The following is a 24227-nucleotide window of genomic DNA, read 5'->3' on the forward strand; positions in this document are numbered from 1 at the left end:
GGGAAAGATGGGTGTGTGGTGGGGGTAGGAAGAGTGTGTGGTGGGGGAAGACGGGTGTGTGGTGGGGAAAGACGGGTGTGTGGTGGGGAAAGACGGGTGTGGTGGGGAAAGGTTGGTGTGTGGTGGGGAAAGGTTGGTGTGTGGTGGGGAAAGATGGGTGTGTAGTGGGGAAAGATGGGTGTGGTGGGGGAAGATGGGTGTGGTGGGGAAAGATGGGTGTGGTGGGGAAAGATGGGTGTGGTGGGGGAAGATGGGTGTTGTGGGGGAAAGATTGGTGTGTGGTGGGGAAAGATGGGTGTGGTGGGGAAAGATGGGTGTGTGGTGGGGAAAGGTTGGTGTGTGGTGGGGAAAGATGGGTGTGGTGGGGGTAGATGGGTGTGGTGGGGGAAGATGGGTGTGTGGTGGGGGTAGGATGGGTGTGTGGTGGAGAAAGATGGGTGTGTGGTGGGGAAAGATGGGTGTGTGGTGGGGAAGGATGGGTATGGTGGGGGAAAGATGGGTGTGGTGGGGGAAGATGGGTGTGTGGTGGGGGTAGGATGGGTGTGTGGTGGAGAAAGATGGGTGTGTGGTGGAGAAAGATGGGTGTGTGGTGGGGAAAGATGGGTGTGTGGTCGGGGTAGGATGGGCTTGTGGTGGGGAAAGATGTGTGTGTGGTGGGGGTAGGATGAGTGTGTGGTGGGGGAAGACGGGTGTGTAGTGGGGAAAGACGGGTGCGTGGTGGGGAAAGGTGCGTGGTGGGGAAAGACGGGTGCGTGGTGGGGAAAGACGGGTGCGTGGTGGGGAAAGACGGGTGCGTGGTGGGGAAAGACTGGTGCGTGGTGGGGAAAGACGGGTGCGTGGTGGGGAAAGACGGGGGTGTGGTGGGGAAAGGTTGGTGTGTGGTGGGGAAAGATGGGTGTGTGGTGGGGAAAGATGGGTGTGGTGGGGAAAGATGGGTGTGGTGGGGAAAGATGGGTGTGTGGTGGGGAAAGGTTGGTGTGTGGTGGGGAAAGATGGGGATGTGGTGGGGGTAGGATGGGTGTGTGGTGGGGGTAGGATGGGTGTGGTGGGAAAGATGAGTGTGTGGTGGGGAAAGATGGGGGTGTGGTGGGAAAGACGGTGTGGTGGGGAAAGACGGGGGTATGGTGGGGAAAGGTTGGTGTGTGGTGGGGAAAGGTTGGTGTGTGGTGGGGAAAGATGGGTGTGTGGTGGGGAAAGATGGGTGTGTGGTGGGGGAAGATGGGTGTGGTGGGGGAAGATGGGTGTGGTGGGGGAAAGATTGGTGTGTGGACGGGGTAGGATGGGTGTGTGGTGAGAAAGATGGGTGTGTGGTGGGGAAAGATGGGTGTGTGGTGGGGAAAGATGGGTGTGTGGTCAGGGTAGGATGGGCTTGTGGTGGGGAAAGATGGGTGTGTGGTGGGGGTAGGAAGAGTGTGTGGTGGGGGAAGACGGGTGTGTGGTGGGGAAAGACGGGTGTGTGGTGGGGAAAGACGGGTGTGGTGGGGAAAGGTTGGTGTGTGGTGGGGAAAGATGGGTGTGTAGTGGGGAAAGATGGGTGTGGTGGGGGAAGATGGGTGTGGTGGGGAAAGATGGGTGTGGTGGGGAAAGATGGGTGTGGTGGGGGAAGATGGGTGTTGTGGGGGAAAGATTGGTGTGTGGTGGGGAAAGATGGGTGTGGTGGGGAAAGATGGGTGTGTGGTGGGGAAAGGTTGGTGTGTGGTGGGGAAAGATGGGTGTGGTGGGGGTAGATGGGTGTGGTGGGGGAAGATGGGTGTGTGGTGGGGGTAGGATGGGTGTGTGGTGGAGAAAGATGGGTGTGTGGTGGGGAAAGATGGGTGTGTGGTGGGGAAGGATGGGTGTGGTGGGGGAAAGATGGGTGTGGTGGGGGAAGATGGGTGTGTGGTGGGGGTAGGATGGGTGTGTGGTGGAGAAAGATGGGTGTGTGGTGGAGAAAGATGGGTGTGTGGTGGAGAAAGATGGGTGTGTGGTGGGGAAAGATGGGTGTGTGGTGGGGAAAGATGGGTGTGTGGTCGGGGTAGGATGGGCTTGTGGTGGGGAAAGATGTGTGTGTGGTGGGGGTAGGAAGAGTGTGTGGTGGGGGAAGACGGGTGTGTGGTGGGGAAAGATGGGTGTGTGGTCGGGGTAGGATGGGCTTGTGGTGGGGAAAGATGTGTGTGTGGTGGGGGTAGGAAGAGTGTGTGGTGGGGGAAGACGGGTGTGTAGTGGGGAAAGACGGGTGCGTGGTGGGGAAAGGTGCGTGGTGGGGAAAGACGGGTGCGTGGTGGGGAAAGACGGGTGCGTGGTGGGGAAAGACTGGTGCGTGGTGGGGAAAGACGGGTGCGTGGTGGGGAAAGACGGGGGTGTGGTGGGGAAAGGTTGGTGTGTGGTGGGGAAAGATGGGTGTGTGGTGGGGAAAGATGGGTGTGGTGGGGAAAGATGGGTGTGGTGGGGAAAGATGGGTGTGTGGTGGGGAAAGGTTGGTGTGTGGTGGGGAAAGATGGGGATGTGGTGGGGGTAGGATGGGTGTGTGGTGGGGGTAGGATGGGTGTGGTGGGAAAGATGAGTGTGTGGTGGGGAAAGATGGGGGTGTGGTGGGAAAGACGGTGTGGTGGGGAAAGACGGGGGTATGGTGGGGAAAGGTTGGTGTGTGGTGGGGAAAGGTTGGTGTGTGGTGGGGAAAGATGGGTGTGTGGTGGGGAAAGATGGGTGTGTGGTGGGGGAAGATGGGTGTGGTGGGGGAAGATGGGTGTGGTGGGGGAAGATGGGTGTGTGGTGGGGGTAGGATGGGTGTGTGGTGGAGAAAGATGGGTGTGTGGTGGGGAAAGATGGGTGTGTGGTTGGGAAAGATGGGTGTGTGGTCGGGGTAGGATGGGCTTGTGGTGGGGAAAGATGGGTGTGTGGTGGGGGTAGGATGAGTGTGTGGTGGGGGAAGATGGGTGTCTGGTGGGGGAAGATGGGTGTGTGGTGGGGGAAAGATGGGTGTGGTGGGGGAAGATGGGTGTGGTGGAGAAAGATGGGTGTGTGGTGGAGAAAGATGGGTGTGTGGTGGGGAAAGATGGGTGTGTGGTCGGGGTAGGATGGGTGTGTGGTGGGGGAAAGATGGGTGTTGTGGGGGAAGATGGGTGTGGTGGAGAAAGATGGGTGTGTGGTGGAGAAAGATGGGTGTGTGGTGGGGGTAGGATGGGTGTGTGGTGGAGAAAGATGGGTGTGTGGTGGAGAAAGATGGGTGTGTGGTGGAGAAAGATGGGTGTGTGGTGGGGAAAGATGGGTGTGGTGGGAAAGATGGGTGTGGTGGGGGAAAGATTGGTGTGTGGTGGGGAAAGATGGGTGTGGTGGGGAAAGATGGGTGTGGTGGGGGAAGATTGGTGTGTGGTGGGGAAAGATGGGTGTGGTGGGGGAAGATGGGTGTGGTGGGGGAAAGATGGGTGTGCTGGGGAAAGATGGGTGTGTGGTGGGGGTAGGATGGGTGTGTGGTGGGGAAAGATGGTGTGGTGGGGAAAGATGGGTGTGGTGGGGAAAGATGGGTGTGTGGTGGGGAAAGGTTGGTGTGTGGTGGGGAAAGGTTGGGGTGTGGTGGGGAAAGGTTGGGGTGTGGTGGGGAAAGATGGGTGTGTGGTCGGGGTAGGATGGGTGTGTGGTTGGGAAAGATGGGTGTGTGGTGGGGGTAGGATGAGTGTGGTGGGGGAAGATGGGTGTGGTGGGGGAAGATTGGTGTGTGGTGGGGGAAGATGGGTGTGTGGTGGGGGAAAGATGGGTGTGGTGGGGGAAGATGGGTGTGGTGGAGAAAGATGGGTGTGTGGTGGAGAAAGATGGGTGTGTGGTGGGGAAAGATGGGTGTGTGGTCGGGGTAGGATGGGCTTGTGGTGGGAAAGATGGGTGTGGTGGGGGAAGATGGGTGTGTGGTGGGGGTAGGATGGGTGTGTGGTGGGGGTAGGATGGGTGTGTGGTGGGGGTAGGATGGGTGTGTGGTGGGGGTAGGATGGGTGTGTGGTGGAGAAAGATGGGTGTGTGGTGGAGAAAGATGGGTGTGTGGTGGAGAAAGATGGGTGTGTGGTGGAGAAAGATGGGTGTGTGGTGGAGAAAGATGGGTGTGTGGTGGGGAAAGATGGGTGTGGTGGGGGAAAGATTGGTGTGTGGTGGGGAAAGATGGGTGTGGTGGGGAAAGATGGGTGTGGTGGGGAAAGATGGGTGTGGTGGGGGAAAGATTGGTGTGTGGTGGGGAAAGATTGGTGTGTGGTGGGGAAAGATGGGTGTGGTGGGGGAAGATGGGTGTGGTGGGGGAAAGATGGGTGTGCTGGGGAAAGATGGGTGTGTGGTGGGGGTAGGATGGGTGTGTGGTGGGGAAAGATGGTGTGGTGGGGAAAGATGGTGTGGTGGGGAAAGATGGGTGTGGTGGGGAAAGATGGGTGTGTGGTGGGGAAAGGTTGGTGTGTGGTGGGGAAAGGTTGGGGTGTGGTGGGGAAAGATGGGTGTGTGGTGGGGGTAGGATGGGTGTGTGGTGGGGAAAGATGGGTGTGTTGGGGGAAGATGAGTGTGGTGGGGGTAGATGGGTGTGGTGGGGGAAGATGGGTGTGGTGGGGGAAGATGGGTGTGTGGTGGAGAAAGATGGGTGTGTGGTGGGGAAAGATGGGTGTGTGGAGGGGAAGGATGGGTGTGGTGGGGGAAAGATGGGTGTGGTGGGGGAAGATGGGTGTGTGGTGGGGGTAGGATGGGTGTGTGGTGGAGAAAGATGGGTGTGTGGTGGAGAAAGATGGGTGTGTGGTGGAGAAAGATGGGTGTGTGGTGGAGAAAGATGGGTGTGTGGTGGGGAAAGATGGGTGTGTGGTGGGGAAAGATGGGTGTGTGGTCGGGGTAGGATGGGCTTGTGGTGGGGAAAGATGTGTGTGTGGTGGGGGTAGGAAGAGTGTGTGGTGGGGGAAGACGGGTGTGTGGTGGGGAAAGATGGGTGTGTGGTCGGGGTAGGATGGGCTTGTGGTGGGGAAAGATGTGTGTGTGGTGGGGGTAGGAAGAGTGTGTGGTGGGGGAAGACGGGTGTGTAGTGGGGAAAGACGGGTGCGTGGTGGGGAAAGGTGCGTGGTGGGGAAAGACGGGTGCGTGGTGGGGAAAGACGGGTGCGTGGTGGGGAAAGACTGGTGCGTGGTGGGGAAAGACGGGTGCGTGGTGGGGAAAGACGGGGGTGTGGTGGGGAAAGGTTGGTGTGTGGTGGGGAAAGATGGGTGTGTGGTGGGGAAAGATGGGTGTGGTGGGGAAAGATGGGTGTGGTGGGGAAAGATGGGTGTGTGGTGGGGAAAGGTTGGTGTGTGGTGGGGAAAGATGGGGATGTGGTGGGGGTAGGATGGGTGTGTGGTGGGGGTAGGATGGGTGTGGTGGGAAAGATGAGTGTGTGGTGGGGAAAGATGGGGGTGTGGTGGGAAAGACGGTGTGGTGGGGAAAGACGGGGGTATGGTGGGGAAAGGTTGGTGTGTGGTGGGGAAAGGTTGGTGTGTGGTGGGGAAAGATGGGTGTGTGGTGGGGAAAGATGGGTGTGTGGTGGGGGAAGATGGGTGTGGTGGGGGAAGATGGGTGTGGTGGGGGAAGATGGGTGTGTGGTGGGGGTAGGATGGGTGTGTGGTGGAGAAAGATGGGTGTGTGGTGGGGAAAGATGGGTGTGTGGTTGGGAAAGATGGGTGTGTGGTCGGGGTAGGATGGGCTTGTGGTGGGGAAAGATGGGTGTGTGGTGGGGGTAGGATGAGTGTGTGGTGGGGGAAGATGGGTGTCTGGTGGGGGAAGATGGGTGTGTGGTGGGGGAAAGATGGGTGTGGTGGGGGAAGATGGGTGTGGTGGAGAAAGATGGGTGTGTGGTGGAGAAAGATGGGTGTGTGGTGGGGAAAGATGGGTGTGTGGTCGGGGTAGGATGGGTGTGTGGTGGGGGAAAGATGGGTGTTGTGGGGGAAGATGGGTGTGGTGGAGAAAGATGGGTGTGTGGTGGAGAAAGATGGGTGTGTGGTGGGGGTAGGATGGGTGTGTGGTGGAGAAAGATGGGTGTGTGGTGGAGAAAGATGGGTGTGTGGTGGAGAAAGATGGGTGTGTGGTGGGGAAAGATGGGTGTGGTGGGAAAGATGGGTGTGGTGGGGGAAAGATTGGTGTGTGGTGGGGAAAGATGGGTGTGGTGGGGAAAGATGGGTGTGGTGGGGGAAGATTGGTGTGTGGTGGGGAAAGATGGGTGTGGTGGGGGAAGATGGGTGTGGTGGGGGAAAGATGGGTGTGCTGGGGAAAGATGGGTGTGTGGTGGGGGTAGGATGGGTGTGTGGTGGGGAAAGATGGTGTGGTGGGGAAAGATGGGTGTGGTGGGGAAAGATGGGTGTGTGGTGGGGAAAGGTTGGTGTGTGGTGGGGAAAGGTTGGGGTGTGGTGGGGAAAGGTTGGGGTGTGGTGGGGAAAGATGGGTGTGTGGTCGGGGTAGGATGGGTGTGTGGTTGGGAAAGATGGGTGTGTGGTGGGGGTAGGATGAGTGTGGTGGGGGAAGATGGGTGTGGTGGGGGAAGATTGGTGTGTGGTGGGGGAAGATGGGTGTGTGGTGGGGGAAAGATGGGTGTGGTGGGGGAAGATGGGTGTGGTGGAGAAAGATGGGTGTGTGGTGGAGAAAGATGGGTGTGTGGTGGAGAAAGATGGGTGTGTGGTGGGGAAAGATGGGTGTGTGGTCGGGGTAGGATGGGCTTGTGGTGGGAAAGATGGGTGTGGTGGGGGAAGATGGGTGTGTGGTGGGGGTAGGATGGGTGTGTGGTGGGGGTAGGATGGGTGTGTGGTGGGGGTAGGATGGGTGTGTGGTGGGGGTAGGATGGGTGTGTGGTGGGGGTAGGATGGGTGTGTGGTGGAGAAAGATGGGTGTGTGGTGGAGAAAGATGGGTGTGTGGTGGAGAAAGATGGGTGTGTGGTGGAGAAAGATGGGTGTGTGGTGGGGAAAGATGGGTGTGGTGGGGGAAAGATTGGTGTGTGGTGGGGAAAGATGGGTGTGGTGGGGAAAGATGGGTGTGGTGGGGGAAGATGGGTGTGGTGGGGAAAGATGGGTGTGGTGGGGGAAAGATTGGTGTGTGGTGGGGAAAGATTGGTGTGTGGTGGGGAAAGATGGGTGTGGTGGGGGAAGATGGGTGTGGTGGGGGAAAGATGGGTGTGCTGGGGAAAGATGGGTGTGTGGTGGGGGTAGGATGGGTGTGTGGTGGGGAAAGATGGTGTGGTGGGGAAAGATGGTGTGGTGGGGAAAGATGGGTGTGGTGGGGAAAGATGGGTGTGTGGTGGGGAAAGGTTGGTGTGTGGTGGGGAAAGGTTGGGGTGTGGTGGGGAAAGATGGGTGTGTGGTGGGGGTAGGATGGGTGTGTGGTGGGGAAAGATGGGTGTGTTGGGGGAAGATGAGTGTGGTGGGGGTAGATGGGTGTGGTGGGGGAAGATGGGTGTGGTGGGGGAAGATGGGTGTGTGGTGGAGAAAGATGGGTGTGTGGTGGGGAAAGATGGGTGTGTGGAGGGGAAAGATGGGTGTGGGGGAAAGATGGGTGTGGTGGGGGAAGATGGGTGTGTGGTGGGGGTAGGATGGGTGTGTGGTGGGGAAAGGTTGGGGTGTGGTGGGGAAAGATGGGTGTGTGGTCGGGGTAGGATGGGTGTGTGGTGGGGGTAGGATGGGTGTGTGGTGGAGAAAGATGGGTGTGTGGTGGGGGTAGGATGGGTGGTGGAGAAAGATGGGTGTGTGGTGGGGAAAGATGGGTGTGTGGTGGGGAAAGATGGGTGTGTGGTGGGGAAAGATGGGTGTGTGGTCGGGGTAGGATGGGCTTGTGGTGGGCTAAGATGGGTGTGTGGTGGGGGTAGGAAGAGTGTGTGGTGGGGGAAGACGGGTGTGTGGTGGGGAAAGACGGGTGTGTGGTGGGGAAAGACGGGTGTGTGGTGGGGAAAGACGGGTGTGTAGTGGGGAAAGATGGGTGTGGTGGGGGAAGATGGGTGTGGTGGGGAAAGATGGGTGTGGTGGGGGAAGATGGGTGTTGTGGGGGAAAGATTGGTGTGTGGTGGGGAAAGATGGATGTGGTGGGGAAAGATGGGTGTGTGGTGGGGAAAGGTTGGTGTGTGGTGGGGAAAGATTGGTGTGTGGTGGGGAAAGATGGGTGTGGTGGGGAAAGATGGGTGTGTGGTGGGGAAAGGTTGGTGTGTGGTGGGGAAAGATGGGTGTGGTGGGGAAAGATGGGTGTGTGGTGGGGAAAGATGGGGATGTGGTGGGGGTAGGATGGGTGTGTGGTGGGAAAGATGGGTGTGTGGTGGGGAAAGATGGGGGTGTGGTGGGAAAGATGGGGGTGTGGTGGGGAAAGATGGGGGTATGGTGGGGAAAGGTTGGTGTGTGGTGGGGAAAGGTTGGTGTGTGGTGGGGAAAGGTTGGTGTGTGGAGGGGAAAGATGGGTGTGTGGTGGGGGAAGATGGGTGTGTGGTGGGGGAAGATGGGTGTGTGGTGGGGGAAGATGGGTGTGTGGTGGGGAAAGATGGGTGTGTGGTGGGGAAAGATGGGTGTGTGGTGGGGAAAGATGGGTGTGGTGGGGGAAGATGGGTGTGTGGTGGGGGTAGGATGGGTGTGTGGTGGAGAAAGATGGGTGCATGGTGGGGGAAGACGGGTGTGTGGTGGGGAAAGACGGGTGTGTGGTTGGGGGGAAGATGGAGGGTGGGTCCCAGTGTTAGGGGTGCATTTACAGAAGGCGAGGGGAGATGGGGGAGGTTGCTTGGGGTGGGGTTGTATAGAGCTGGGAGGGGAGAGGCGGGGGAATAGGGGGTGCATCCGGGGGTGGGTATGATCTGTGGGGAGAAAGAGTGAGTTGCACGAAGGGGGTAGGGGAAGGAATGCTTTATCTCTCATGTTTTCACCTTCCTGCCCTCCTCTCCACACCCCAGGTACCGTGAGGACGCTTGTAGTGAAGGGTAAGGCTGCTGTGGATGCTGAATGTCGGGAGAAGCAGGGGAAGGTAAGACCAGTGGAGGGAAAGGGAAGGGGAGAGAGATACAACCCTGCACCCAACCCACAGTCCCCTTCTCTCAGAACAGAGTCAAAGTCAGGGTCAAGTTTATCTCAACTGCACCTGTCCATGAGCGCACAGGTGCTGTGATAAACTCTCCTGCGGCGGCATCACAGGCACAGAACATCAAATTCTTATCCGAATCAGGATTATTATCACTCACGTACAGTATGTTGCCAAATTCATTGTTTTGTGGCAGCAGGCCAGTGCAAGTCTCAAATAAATTACCAGAAATTGCAATAGGAATTAAATGAATCATGTAAATGAGGAACAGTGCTCATGGATTCACGGACTGTTTAGCAATCTGATGGCGAAGGGAAAGAAGCTGTTACTAAAATGTTGAGTGTTGTAGCTCCTCCGTGATAGTTGGAAGAGGGTGTGTGTCTCTCTCTACACTTCTCACTGCTTCAGTAAAGCAGCCAGCACAATCAAAGATCCCGCCCCCCCCCCCGAAACATTCTTTCTTCTCTCCACACCCGTCGACCAGAGGATATGAAGGTCTGGAAGCACGTACCACCAGGCTGAAGGATTGCTTCTTCCCCACTGACGCAGAACAAAGTTTCTCACTGCCCCTCGCTACGTGCGTCAGTAATAAACAAAACTGTTGTTCAAGTGGAGAGCTAAACGTTGGGGCGGACTGGAAAGGTCAGGGGGTCGAGGCACTTCCTTGTGGGCAGACTCACTGAATCCAGAATAGAATCAGTGAAAAAGTTGCACCAACTTAGGTGGTCGATCAGTGTTGCAAAAGACAACAAACTGCGCAAATACAAAAAATAAATAATTATAAATAAATAAGCAGTAAGCGTCCAGAACGTGAGATGAAGAGTTCTTGAAAGTGAGTCCAGAGGCTGTGGGAGCATTTCAATGATGGGCCAAGTGAAGTTGAGTAAATCTATCCCCTTTGGTTCACGAGCCTGATGGTTGAAGGGTAATAACTCTTCCTGAACCTGGTGATGTAAGCCCTGAGGCTCTGTACCTTCTCTCTCCTAATTCTGATTTGTTGGGGGTGGGGGTAGGGGTCGGAGACTGTGAAGTGTGAAGGTCATGAAGGATTTGTAGGGTGGACCAGCTGTTGGGTCATTGAAAGACCCCACACACTCTTGACCCCCAATCCTGACTGTCTCCCTCTGCCTCTCTTCCAGGCACATGTCTACTATGAGGCGGATGAAGTCTATGATGCACTCCTAAGCCAGGTATATCTGACTGCTTCCTGGGACCCTGCTGATTTCCCCCTCTCTAGCCATGTTCCCTCACTCTCTGGCCTCTTTCCTTCCAAATGGACCAGGGGATGTCCTCCAGTCTGCGTATAAACCCTCCCTTGACATTCCCTAGAACCAGGCTGCCTCCAAAGTCCTGGATTCTGCAGATGCTGGAAATCAGGGGCAAATCACACAATATGCTTGAAGAACTCAGCAAGTCGGGCAGCATCTCTGGAGGGAAATAAACGGTTGATGTTTCGGTCTGAGGCTCATCATCAGTAAGGGTCACCCTCTGATACCCCACCTCCTTTCCTTTCTCCTGTGGTCCTTTCCTGTCCTATGGATTCTTTTTTCTTCAGCCCTTTAACTCTTCCAACTATCCCCTCCCAGCTTCTTGATTCATCCCACTACCTATTCCTTAGCCAGTCTCACCAGTCACCTGCCAGTTTGTATTCCTCCTCTTGACCTTCTGCCCCCTTCCTTTCTGGTCCTGATGTAGGACCTCTCCATAGATGCTGCCTGACCTACTGAGTGTCTCCAGCTTTTTATGTGTGTTGGCCAGGCACCAAAAAACATCTTAGAAGAAGCTGCTCAGGGACCTGCAGGGAGGGAAGTAAGTGAATTTAAGAGGGAGGCAGGGATGGAAAAAGACTGCAAGTGAAATATTGACACTGTCTAAAATTTATCTTGTTCTTGTTTCTTGTGCCAAACTTTCTGCAACGTGCATGCGCACTTACACACACACACACACACACAGATGCATACACACATGCGCGCACACACAAAATTGGGGGGGGGGGGGGGGAGTGTGAGGAAAAGGGTGAACATCCAGCATCAGAAACATTAACCTGGCTGTGGAGGTGTGCAAGGGGCAAGTTTGAAGTTTGTGATCGGAGAGAGCTGGTGAAAATGCCTGCGTCCATTTCTGACACTTCGTCCAACTATTTCTTCCCCCATGCAGACAAATCTGCAGTTCAATAACAACAAGTTCTACATCATTCAGCTGCTGCAGGACGACGACAGCAAGAGGTTCAACGTATGGATGCGCTGGGGAAGGGGTAAGTGTCCTGCCGTCAGACCCCAAGGCCGCTGGCCGGGAGATCCCGAGGAAGCTCGCACCCTGAGAGCAGGCCGTGACCTGCCTGACCACTGGACAACAGAGTAGGACAGGGAGGATTTATAAGGGTCCTGATCTGCAGAGGCGGAATATTAACAGGGAAGAGGGGAATAATAAGAGTCCTGATTGGGGAGGGGTGGAATACCAGCGGTACAGAAGTGGTTCATGAGGGTCCTCGTGGGGGAGGGGTGGAATATTAATGGGACGGGTTTAATGAGTGTCCTGATTGGGGAGGGGTGGAATGTTAATGAGACATACAGGGATAGCTAGTGTCTTGACTGGGGAGATGTGGAATATTAATGGACAGAGGGGGTCAACAAGGGTTCTGATTGGGAGTGGTGGAGTATTAACAGGACAGATGGGGTCAACGGAGGACCTCATGGAGGGGTGGATAATTAATGGGACAGAGCTAATGAGGGTTCTGATTGGAGAGTGGTGGAATATTAACAGGACAGAGGTGTTTAACTGGGGGGGGCTGGAATATTAACAGGACAAAGGGGGTTAGCAAGAGTCCTGATCAAGGAGGGGTGGAATATTAATTGGACAGAAGGGGTTAACAAGGGTCCTTGTTGGAGAAGGGTGGCATATAAATAGGACAGGGCATCAACATGGGTCCTCATTGAAGAGGGGTGGCATATTAATGGGACAGGGCGACATCGCGGGTCCACATCGCAGAGGGGTGGAATAATAACGGGACAGAGGGGTTAACGAGTGTCCTGATTGGGGAAGGGTGGGATATTAATGGGAAAGACGGGGCTTACGAGTCCTGGTTGTGGAGGGGTTGAATATTTTTGGGATGGGGGGATTTAATGAGAGTCCTGATCCAGGTGGGGGAATTGCATGGGTCAGAGAATTTGTCCAGAATCCTTACTGTGAGGGGGAGAGATACTAAACGGGACAGAGGAGGTTAGTGAGTGCCCTGATTATGTGAAAGGCATATTAGACGGAGTGGGTGTGGCGATTAATGAGAATCTTAATGGGGGGGGGGGAATTAAATGGGTCAGAGGTGGGTAATGAGGGTCCTGATCTGGAGGGGGTTGTGGTAGTAATTCATGAGACAGAGGTTAACCATTGTAGGGAAGGGGTGGGTGGATGGAGGTAATAAACAATATTGAAGGGTTTGTGAGGATCCTGATCTGAGGGGGTGGAGATGGATTGGATGTTCCATGGAATCCTGGTCAGAGGGGTTGGGAAGATTAAATGGGACAGAGGGGTGAATGGGAATCTTGATCCAGGAGAAGGTGAGATATTAAAAGGGTCAGGGGTTAACAAGGGTTCCGATTGAGGGGGTGAGATATTAATTTGGACGGTGGGGGGTTTTACAAGGTTCTGATCAAGAGGGTGAAATATTAACGGGACAGAGGGTGCCTGCGAGGATCTGTATGGAGGGTTGAGATGTTATAGGACAGAGAGGACTAACAAGGGTGGAGGATGAAGGATGAGATGTTAAATAGGACAGAATGAGAGTCATTTCAAGCGGGGTGTGATGGTGAGCTGATCAGGGGTATGGGGTCCATACTAAACGAAACAGAGAGGGATGATGAGTAAAAAGAGTCAAAGGGGTCAACAAGGGTCCCGATTGAAGGGGTGCGATTAAACCGGACGCAAGGGGTCAGGGAAGGCTGTGGATTATAAACCCGATGTTCAGTTGGGAAACATTTTCCTTTTCAGTGGGCAAGGTGGGACAGAACAGCTTGATCCCATGTGGAGCTGATCTACAGAAAGCGAAAGAGATCTTTGAGAAAAAGTGAGTAAATGAGGAATTGCCACTGAATGCTTCTGAGGGCCAGGGGCAGGGGAAAGACCGCTCGATGTCCTGGGCATGGCCGTTCGAGGTCATACATTGTACTCCATTTCGTTGGTACCAGTGAACATTTTCCAACAAAATGAGGCTCCCTCTGATTTGTCACACACTCGCTGGGACAAGCTCAGACACAGTGAGGCTCCCTCCACACCATTCCATCACACACTCCCAGACACAGGGTGAGGCTCCCTCCACACCGTGTCATCACACACTCCCGGGGACAGGGTCAGACACAGGGTGAGGTTCCCTCCACACCGTCCTATCACTCACTCCTAGGGACAGGGTGATGCTCACTCCACACCGTCCCATCACACACTCCCAGGGACAGGGTCAGACACAGGGTGCTCCCTCCACACCATCCCATCACACACTCCCAGGGACAGGGTCAGACACAGGGTGAGGCTCCCTCCACACCGTCCCGTGACACACTCCCAGGGACAGGGTCAGACACAGGGTGAGGCTCCCTCCACACCATCCTGTCACACACTCCCAGGGACATGGTCAGAAACAGGGTGAGGCTCCCTCCACACCGTCCCGTCACACACTCCCAGGGACAGGGTCAGACACAGGGTGAGGCTCCCTCCACACCGTCCCGTCACACACTCCCAGGGACAGGGTCAGACATGGTGAGGCTCCCTCCACACCATCCCGTCACAAACTCCCAGGGACAAGGTCAGACGCAGGGTGAGGCTCCCTCCACACCGTCCCGTCACACACTCCCAGGGACAGGGTCAGACATGGTGAGGCTCCCTCCACACCATCCCGTCAGACACTCCCAGGGACAGGGTCAGACGCAGGGTGAGGCTCCCTCCACACCATCCCATCACACACTCCCAGGGACAGGGTCAGACACAGGGTGAGGCTCCCTCCACACCATCCCGTCACACACTCCCAGGGACAGGGTCAGACGCAGGGTGAGGCTCCCTCCACACCGTCCCGTCACACACTCCCAGGGACAGGGTCAGACATGGTGAGGCTCCCTCCACACCATCCCGTCAGACACTCCCAGGGACAGGGTCAGACGCAGGGTGAGGCTCCCTCCACACCATCCCATCACACACTCCCAGGGACAGGGTCAGACACAGGGTGAGGCTCCCTCCACACCATCCCGTCACACACTCCCGGGGACAGGGTCAGACGCAGGGTGAGGCTCCCTCCACACCGTCCCGTCACACACTCCCAGGGACAGGGTCAGACATGGTGAGGCTCCCTCCACACCATCCCGTCACACACTCCCAGGGACAGGGTCAGACGTGAGGCTCCCTCGACACCGTCCCGTCACACACTCCCAGGGACAGGGTCAGACACAGGGTGAGGCTCTCTCCACACCATCCCATCACACACTCCCAGGGACAGGGCCAGACACAGGGTGAGGCTCCCTCCCCACCATCCCGTCACACACTCCCGGGGACAGGGTCAGACACAGGGTGAGGCTCCCTCCACACCGTCCCGTCACACACTCCCAGGGACAGGGTCAGACACAGGGTGAGGCTCCCTCCACACAGTCCCATCACACACTCCCAGGGATAGGGTCAGACACAGGGTGAGGCTCCCTCCACACCGTCCCGTCACACACTCCCAGGGACAGGGTCAGACACAGGGTGAGGCTCCCTCCACACTGTCCCGTCACACACTCCCAGGGACAGGGTCAGACACAGGTTGAGGCTCCCTCCACACCATCCCACCCACACTCCCAGGGACAGGGTCAGACACAGGGTGAGGCTCCCTCCACACCGTCCCGTCACACACTCCCAGGGACAGGGTCAAACAGGGTGAGGCTCCCTCCACACCGTCCCGTCACACACTCCCAGGGACAGGGTCAGACACAGGGTGAGGCTCCCTCCACACTGTCCCGTCACACACTCCCAGGGACAGGGTCAGACACAGGTTGAGGCTCCCTCCACACCATCCCACCCACACTCCCAGGGACAGGGTCAGACACAGGGTGAGGCTCCCTCGACACCGTCCCGTCACACACTCCCAGGGACAGGGTCAGACACAGGGTGAGGCTCTCTCCACACCATCCCATCACACACTCCCAGGGACAGGGCCAGACACAGGGTGAGGCTCCCTCCCCACCATCCCGTCACACACTCCCGGGGACAGGGTCAGACACAGGGTGAGGCTCCCTCCACACCGTCCCGTCACACACTCCCAGGGACAGGGTCAGACACAGGGTGAGGCTCCCTCCACACAGTCCCATCACACACTCCCAGGGATAGGGTCAGACACGGGGTGAGGCTCCCTCCACACCGTCCCGACACACACTCCCAGGGACAGAGTCAGTCACAGGGTGAGGCTCCCTCCACACCGTCCCGTCACACACTCCCAGGGACAGGGTCAGACACAGGGTGAGGCTCCCTCCACACCGTCCCGTCACACACTCCCAGGGACAGGGTCAGACACAGGGTGAGGCTCCCTCCACACCATCCCACCCACACTCCCAGGGACAGGGTCAGACACAGGGTGAGGCTCCCTCCACACCGTCCCGTCACACACTCCCGGGGACAGGGTCAGACACAGGGTGAGGCTCCCCCCACACCGTCCCGTCACACACTCCCAGGGACAGGGTCAAACACAGGGTGAGGCTCCCTCCACACCGTCCCGTCACACACTCCCAGGGACAGGGTCAGACACAGGGTGAGGCTCCCTCCACACTGTCCCGTCACACACTCCCAGGGACAGGGTCAGACACAGGTTGAGGCTCCCTCCACACCATCCCACCCACACTCCCAGGGACAGGGTCAGACACAGGGTGAGGCTCCCTCCACACCGTCCCGTCACACACTCCCAGGGACAGGGTCAAACAGGGTGAGGCTCCCTCCACACCGTCCCGTCACACACTCCCAGGGACAGGGTCAGACACAGGGTGAGGCTCCCTCCACACTGTCCCGTCACACACTCCCAGGGACAGGGTCAGACACAGGTTGAGGCTCCCTCCACACCATCCCACCCACACTCCCAGGGACAGGGTCAGACACAGGGTGAGGCTCCCTCGACACCGTCCCGTCACACACTCCCAGGGACAGGGTCAGACACAGGGTGAGGCTCTCTCCACACCATCCCATCACACACTCCCAGGGACAGGGCCAGACACAGGGTGAGGCTCCCTCCCCACCATCCCGTCACACACTCCCGGGGACAGGGTCAGACACAGGGTGAGGCTCCCTCCCCACCGTCCCGTCACACACTCCCAGGGACAGGGTCAGACACAGGGTGAGGCTCCCTCCACACAGTCCCATCACACACTCCCAGGGATAGGGTCAGACACGGGGTGAGGCTCCCTCCACACCGTCCCGACACACACTCCCAGGGACAGAGTCAGTCACAGGGTGAGGCTCCCTCCACACCGTCCCGTCACACACTCCCAGGGACAGGGTCAGACACAGGGTGAGGCTCCCTCCACACCATCCCACCCACACTCCCAGGGACAGGGTCAGACACAGGGTGAGGCTCCCTCCACACCGTCCCGTCACACACTCCCGGGGACAGGGTCAGACACAGGGTGAGGCTCCCCCCACACCGTCCCGTCACACACTCCCAGGGACAGGGTCAAACACAGGGTGAGGCTCCCTCCACACCGTCCCGTCACACACTCCCAGGGACAGGGTCAGACACAGGGTGAGGCTCCCTCCACACTGTCCCGTCACACACTCCCAGGGACAGGGTCAGACACAGGTTGAGGCTCCCTCCACACCATCCCACCCACACTCCCAGGGACAGGGTCAGACACAGGGTGAGGCTCCCTCCACACTGTCCCGTCACACACTCCCAGGGACAGGGTCAGACACAGGGTGAGACTCCCCCCACACCGTCCCGTCACACACTCCCAGGGACAGGGTCAGACACAGGGTGAGGCTCCCTCCACACCGTCCCGACACACACTCCCAGGGACAGGGTCAGACACAGGGTGAGGCTCCCTCCACACCATCCCACCCACACTCCCAGGGACAGGGTCAGACACAGGGTGAGGCTCCCTCCATACTGTCCCGTCACACACTCCCAGTGACAGGGTCAGACACAGGGCGAGGCTCCCTCCACACCATCCCATCACACACTCCCAGGGACAGGGTCAGACACAGGGCGAGGCTCCCTCCACACCGTCCCGTCACACACTCCCAGGGACAGGGTCAGACACAGGTTGAGGCTCCCTCCACACCATCCCACCCACACTCCCAGGGACAGGGTCAGACACAGGGTGAGGCTCCCTCCACACTGTCCCGTCACACACTCCCAGGGACAGGGTCAGTCACAGGGTGAGACTCCCCCCACACCGTCCCGTCACACACTCCCAGGGACAGGGTCAGACACAGGGTGAGGCTCCCTCCACACCGTCCCGACACACACTCCCAGGGACAGGGTCAGACACAGGGTGAGGCTCCCTCCACACCATCCCACCCACACTCCCAGGGACAGGGTCAGACACAGGGTGAGGCTCCCTCCATACTGTCCCGTCACACACTCCCAGGGACAGGGTCAGACACAGGGCGAGGCTCCCTCCACACCATCCCATCACACACTCCCAGGGACAGGGTCAGACACAGGGTGGGGCTCCCTCCACACCGTCCCGTCACACACTCCCAGGGACAGGGTCAGACACAGGGTGAGGCTCCCTCCACACCGTCCCGTCACACACTCCCAGGGACAGGGTCAGACACATGGTGAGGCTCCCTCCACACCATCCCGTCAGACACTCCCAGGGACAGGGTCAGACGCAGGGTGAGGCTCCCTCCACACCATCCCATCACACACTCCCAGGGACAGGGTCAGACACAGGGTGAGGCTCCCTCCACACCATCCCGTCACACACTCCCAGGGACAGGGTCAGACGCAGGGTGAGGCTCCCTCCACACCGTCCCGTCACACACTCCCAGGGACAGGGTCAGACATGGTGAGGCTCCCTCCACACCATCCCGTCAGACACTCCCAGGGACAGGGTCAGACGCAGGGTGAGGCTCCCTCCACACCATCCCATCACACACTCCCAGGGACAGGGTCAGACACAGGGTGAGGCTCCCTCCACACCATCCCGTCACACACTCCCGGGGACAGGGTCAGACGCAGGGTGAGGCTCCCTCCACACCGTCCCGTCACACACTCCCAGGGACAGGGTCAGACATGGTGAGGCTCCCTCCACACCATCCCGTCACACACTCCCAGGGACAGGGTCAGACGTGAGGCTCCCTCGACACCGTCCCGTCACACACTCCCAGGGACAGGGTCAGACACAGGGTGAGGCTCTCTCCACACCATCCCATCACACACTCCCAGGGACAGGGCCAGACACAGGGTGAGGCTCCCTCCCCACCATCCCGTCACACACTCCCGGGGACAGGGTCAGACACAGGGTGAGGCTCCCTCCACACCGTCCCGTCACACACTCCCAGGGACAGGGTCAGACACAGGGTGAGGCTCCCTCCACACAGTCCCATCACACACTCCCAGGGATAGGGTCAGACACGGGGTGAGGCTCCCTCCACACCGTCCCGACACACACTCCCAGGGACAGAGTCAGTCACAGGGTGAGGCTCCCTCCACACCGTCCCGTCACACACTCCCAGGGACAGGGTCAGACACAGGGTGAGGCTCCCTCCACACCATCCCACCCACACTCCCAGGGACAGGGTCAGACACAGGGTGAGGCTCCCTCCACACCGTCCCGTCACACACTCCCGGGGACAGGGTCAGACACAGGGTGAGGCTCCCCCCACACCGTCCCGTCACACACTCCCAGGGACAGGGTCAAACACAGGGTGAGGCTCCCTCCACACCGTCCCGTCACACACTCCCAGGGACAGGGTCAGACACAGGGTGAGGCTCCCTCCACACTGTCCCGTCACACACTCCCAGGGACAGGGTCAGACACAGGTTGAGGCTCCCTCCACACCATCCCACCCACACTCCCAGGGACAGGGTCAGACACAGGGTGAGGCTCCCTCCACACCGTCCCGTCACACACTCCCAGGGACAGGGTCAAACAGGGTGAGGCTCCCTCCACACCGTCCCGTCACACACTCCCAGGGACAGGGTCAGACACAGGGTGAGGCTCCCTCCACACTGTCCCGTCACACACTCCCAGGGACAGGGTCAGACACAGGTTGAGGCTCCCTCCACACCATCCCACCCACACTCCCAGGGACAGGGTCAGACACAGGGTGAGGCTCCCTCGACACCGTCCCGTCACACACTCCCAGGGACAGGGTCAGACACAGGGTGAGGCTCTCTCCACACCATCCCATCACACACTCCCAGGGACAGGGCCAGACACAGGGTGAGGCTCCCTCCCCACCATCCCGTCACACACTCCCGGGGACAGGGTCAGACACAGGGTGAGGCTCCCTCCACACCGTCCCGTCACACACTCCCAGGGACAGGGTCAGACACAGGGTGAGGCTCCCTCCACACAGTCCCATCACACACTCCCAGGGATAGGGTCAGACACGGGGTGAGGCTCCCTCCACACCGTCCCGACACACACTCCCAGGGACAGAGTCAGTCACAGGGTGAGGCTCCCTCCACACCGTCCCGTCACACACTCCCAGGGACAGGGTCAGACACAGGGTGAGGCTCCCTCCACACCGTCCCGTCACACACTCCCAGGGACAGGGTCAGACACAGGGTGAGGCTCCCTCCACACCATCCCACCCACACTCCCAGGGACAGGGTCAGACACAGGGTGAGGCTCCCTCCACACCGTCCCGTCACACACTCCCGGGGACAGGGTCAGACACAGGGTGAGGCTCCCCCCACACCGTCCCGTCACACACTCCCAGGGACAGGGTCAAACACAGGGTGAGGCTCCCTCCACACCGTCCCGTCACACACTCCCAGGGACAGGGTCAGACACAGGGTGAGGCTCCCTCCACACTGTCCCGTCACACACTCCCAGGGACAGGGTCAGACACAGGTTGAGGCTCCCTCCACACCATCCCACCCACACTCCCAGGGACAGGGTCAGACACAGGGTGAGGCTCCCTCCACACCGTCCCGTCACACACTCCCAGGGACAGGGTCAAACAGGGTGAGGCTCCCTCCACACCGTCCCGTCACACACTCCCAGGGACAGGGTCAGACACAGGGTGAGGCTCCCTCCACACTGTCCCGTCACACACTCCCAGGGACAGGGTCAGACACAGGTTGAGGCTCCCTCCACACCATCCCACCCACACTCCCAGGGACAGGGTCAGACACAGGGTGAGGCTCCCTCGACACCGTCCCGTCACACACTCCCAGGGACAGGGTCAGACACAGGGTGAGGCTCTCTCCACACCATCCCATCACACACTCCCAGGGACAGGGCCAGACACAGGGTGAGGCTCCCTCCCCACCATCCCGTCACACACTCCCGGGGACAGGGTCAGACACAGGGTGAGGCTCCCTCCCCACCGTCCCGTCACACACTCCCAGGGACAGGGTCAGACACAGGGTGAGGCTCCCTCCACACAGTCCCATCACACACTCCCAGGGATAGGGTCAGACACGGGGTGAGGCTCCCTCCACACCGTCCCGACACACACTCCCAGGGACAGAGTCAGTCACAGGGTGAGGCTCCCTCCACACCGTCCCGTCACACACTCCCAGGGACAGGGTCAGACACAGGGTGAGGCTCCCTCCACACCATCCCACCCACACTCCCAGGGACAGGGTCAGACACAGGGTGAGGCTCCCTCCACACCGTCCCGTCACACACTCCCGGGGACAGGGTCAGACACAGGGTGAGGCTCCCCCCACACCGTCCCGTCACACACTCCCAGGGACAGGGTCAAACACAGGGTGAGGCTCCCTCCACACCGTCCCGTCACACACTCCCAGGGACAGGGTCAGACACAGGGTGAGGCTCCCTCCACACTGTCCCGTCACACACTCCCAGGGACAGGGTCAGACACAGGTTGAGGCTCCCTCCACACCATCCCACCCACACTCCCAGGGACAGGGTCAGACACAGGGTGAGGCTCCCTCCACACTGTCCCGTCACACACTCCCAGGGACAGGGTCAGACACAGGGTGAGACTCCCCCCACACCGTCCCGTCACACACTCCCAGGGACAGGGTCAGACACAGGGTGAGGCTCCCTCCACACCGTCCCGACACACACTCCCAGGGACAGGGTCAGACACAGGGTGAGGCTCCCTCCACACCATCCCACCCACACTCCCAGGGACAGGGTCAGACACAGGGTGAGGCTCCCTCCATACTGTCCCGTCACACACTCCCAGTGACAGGGTCAGACACAGGGCGAGGCTCCCTCCACACCATCCCATCACACACTCCCAGGGACAGGGTCAGACACAGGGCGAGGCTCCCTCCACACCGTCCCGTCACACACTCCCAGGGACAGGGTCAGACACAGGTTGAGGCTCCCTCCACACCATCCCACCCACACTCCCAGGGACAGGGTCAGACACAGGGTGAGGCTCCCTCCACACTGTCCCGTCACACACTCCCAGGGACAGGGTCAGTCACAGGGTGAGACTCCCCCCACACCGTCCCGTCACACACTCCCAGGGACAGGGTCAGACACAGGGTGAGGCTCCCTCCACACCGTCCCGACACACACTCCCAGGGACAGGGTCAGACACAGGGTGAGGCTCCCTCCACACCATCCCACCCACACTCCCAGGGACAGGGTCAGACACAGGGTGAGGCTCCCTCCATACTGTCCCGTCACACACTCCCAGGGACAGGGTCAGACACAGGGCGAGGCTCCCTCCACACCATCCCATCACACACTCCCAGGGACAGGGTCAGACACAGGGTGGGGCTCCCTCCACACCGTCCCGTCACACACTCCCAGGGACAGGGTCAGACACAGGGTGAGGCTCCCTCCACACCGTCCCGTCACACACTCCCAGGGACAGGGTCAGACACAGGGTGAGGCTCCCTCCACACCGTCCCATCACACACTCCCAGGGACAAGGTCAGACACAGGGTGAGGCTCCCCCCACACCATCCCGTCACACACTCCCAGGGACAGGGTCAGACACAGGGTGAGGCTCCCTCCCCACCGTCCCGTCACACACTCCCAGGGACAGGGTCAGACACAGGGTGAGGCTCCCTCCACACCGTCCCGTCACACACTCCCAGGGACAGGGTCAGACACAGGGTGAGGCTCCCTCCACACCGTCCCGTCACACACTCCCAGGGACAGGGTCAGACACAGGGTGAGGCTCCCTCCACACCATCCCGTCACACACTCCCAGGGACAGGGTCAGACACAGAGTGAGGCTCCCTCCACACCGTCCCGCCACACACTCCCAGGGACAGGGTCAGACACAGGGTGAGGCTCCCTCCACACCATCCCATCACACACTCCCAGGGACAGGGTCAGACACAGGGTGAGGCTCCCTCCACACCATCCCATCACACACTCCCAGGATCAGGGTCAGACACAGGGTGAGGCTCCCTCCACACTGTCCCGTCACACACTCCCAGGGACAGGGTCAGACACAGGGTGAGGGTCCCTCCCCACTGTCCCGTCACACACTCCCAGGATCAGGGTCAGACACAGGGTGGGGCTCCCTCCACACCGTCCCGTCACTCACTCCCAGGATCAGGGTCAGACACAGGGTGAGGCTCCCTCCACACCGTCCCGTAACACACTCCCTGTGACAGGGTCAGACACAGGGTGAGGCTCCCCCCACACCGTCCCGCCACACACTCCCAGGGACAGGGTCAGACACAGGGTGAGGCTCCCTCCACACCGTCCCGTCACACACACCCAGGGTCAGGGTCAGACACAGGTTGAGGCTCCCTCCACACCATCCCGTCACACACTCCCAGGGACAGGGTCAGGCTCCGTCCAGAATCTGAATCAGGTTTAATATGCAGTCAGCTCTTCTTATCCGTGGGGGATTGGTTGCGGGACCCCCCCCCGCACGGATTCCAAAATTCGTGGATGCTGAAGTCCCTTATTTTACGTGTATCAATGCAAGGGTCTTTAGGACCCAGTGGAACCCCGGACTTTATTTAATGCGTCCCCGTGCGGTGGACGTTAGGACCTGGCGTCGCAGCTCTGAATCCGCTGTGTTTCTGTTCACGAAAATAAGGTGGAAGTAATAAAGCGATCAGAAAGAGGTGAAACGCCATCGGTCATTGGAAATGCATTAGGCTGCAATCGATCAAAGATAGGAACAGTTTTCATGAAACATATGAAAGGCCGTGCCCCGATGAAAGCTACAGTTATTATTAAGCAACGTAGTGGTTAAATTATTGAAATATGTATGTTTCTTAAGTGTTTTATATGCATAGAAAGGTAAAATATGTACTATATACTAAGAAAAATGTTTGACTAACTGACGCTAAATAGTACCGGATGTACCTGTTCCGACTTCAAATCCGACTTAAAGGCGGACTCAGAAACGGAACTCATTCATAACCCGGGGACTGCCTGTACCTTTAAGACATTTCTAGATTACTTATAATACCTAATACAATGTAAATGCTATGTAAATAGTTGTTATACTGTATTGTTTAGGGAATAATGACAAGAAAAAGTAGTCTGTACATGCTGAAGTAACCAGTGCTGAAGAGGGAACTTCCAGGTTTTCCCAATCCGTGGTTGGTTGAATCTGCGCATACGGAATCCATGGATAAGGAGGGCCGACTGTATGTCATGAAATATGTTGTTTTGTGGCAACAATACGGTGCAATGCATTAAAAAAATTACAAAAATAAATTATACATAAAAAATGGTTAAAATTAGTAGTGCAAAAATATTGGGGTAGTGTTCATGGGTTGATGCATTGCCTCTTCAGAAATCTGATGGTGTAGGGGAAGATGCAGTGACTAAAATATTCAGAGTGAGCTTCGTGCTCCTGTATCTCCTCACTGATGGTAGTGTTGAGAGGTCAGGGATGCAGTAAGGCTCCACACTGTCCCATCACATATTCCCATGGACAGCAGAAATTTAGATTTTCCCATCTTACCTGTGCCTAATTTTTCTCTGCTTTCCCTCTGCCAGGTTTTTTGACAAGACCAAGAATGAGTGGTCCCAGAGGGCAAACTTTGAGAAAGTTGCCGGCAAGTATGACATGCTCACCCTTGACTACAGTGGCAATTCTATGGAACAGGTGTGTGGGCAGGTCAGAGACTGGAAACTACACCAAACCC

The 24227-nt window shown here is 58.4% G+C and overlaps 1 protein-coding gene across 1 annotated transcript in view; it reads left to right on the plus strand.

Annotated features, from left to right (window-relative positions):
• The window catches only part of parp2 (poly (ADP-ribose) polymerase 2), a 139574-nt gene that overhangs the window by 21451 nt on the left and 93896 nt on the right, over positions 1-24227 (plus strand). The window contains exons 6-10 of the mRNA XM_059951587.1: positions 8877-8947; positions 10141-10191; positions 11159-11255; positions 12986-13061; positions 24079-24187. Of these exons, the coding sequence (XP_059807570.1) occupies positions 8877-8947; positions 10141-10191; positions 11159-11255; positions 12986-13061; positions 24079-24187 (404 nt within the window). The remainder of the gene's footprint in view (positions 1-8876; positions 8948-10140; positions 10192-11158; positions 11256-12985; positions 13062-24078; positions 24188-24227) is intronic.

This window comes from Hypanus sabinus, chromosome 26 (assembly GCF_030144855.1).
Source record: "Hypanus sabinus isolate sHypSab1 chromosome 26, sHypSab1.hap1, whole genome shotgun sequence".
NCBI lineage: Eukaryota > Metazoa > Chordata > Chondrichthyes > Myliobatiformes > Dasyatidae > Hypanus > Hypanus sabinus.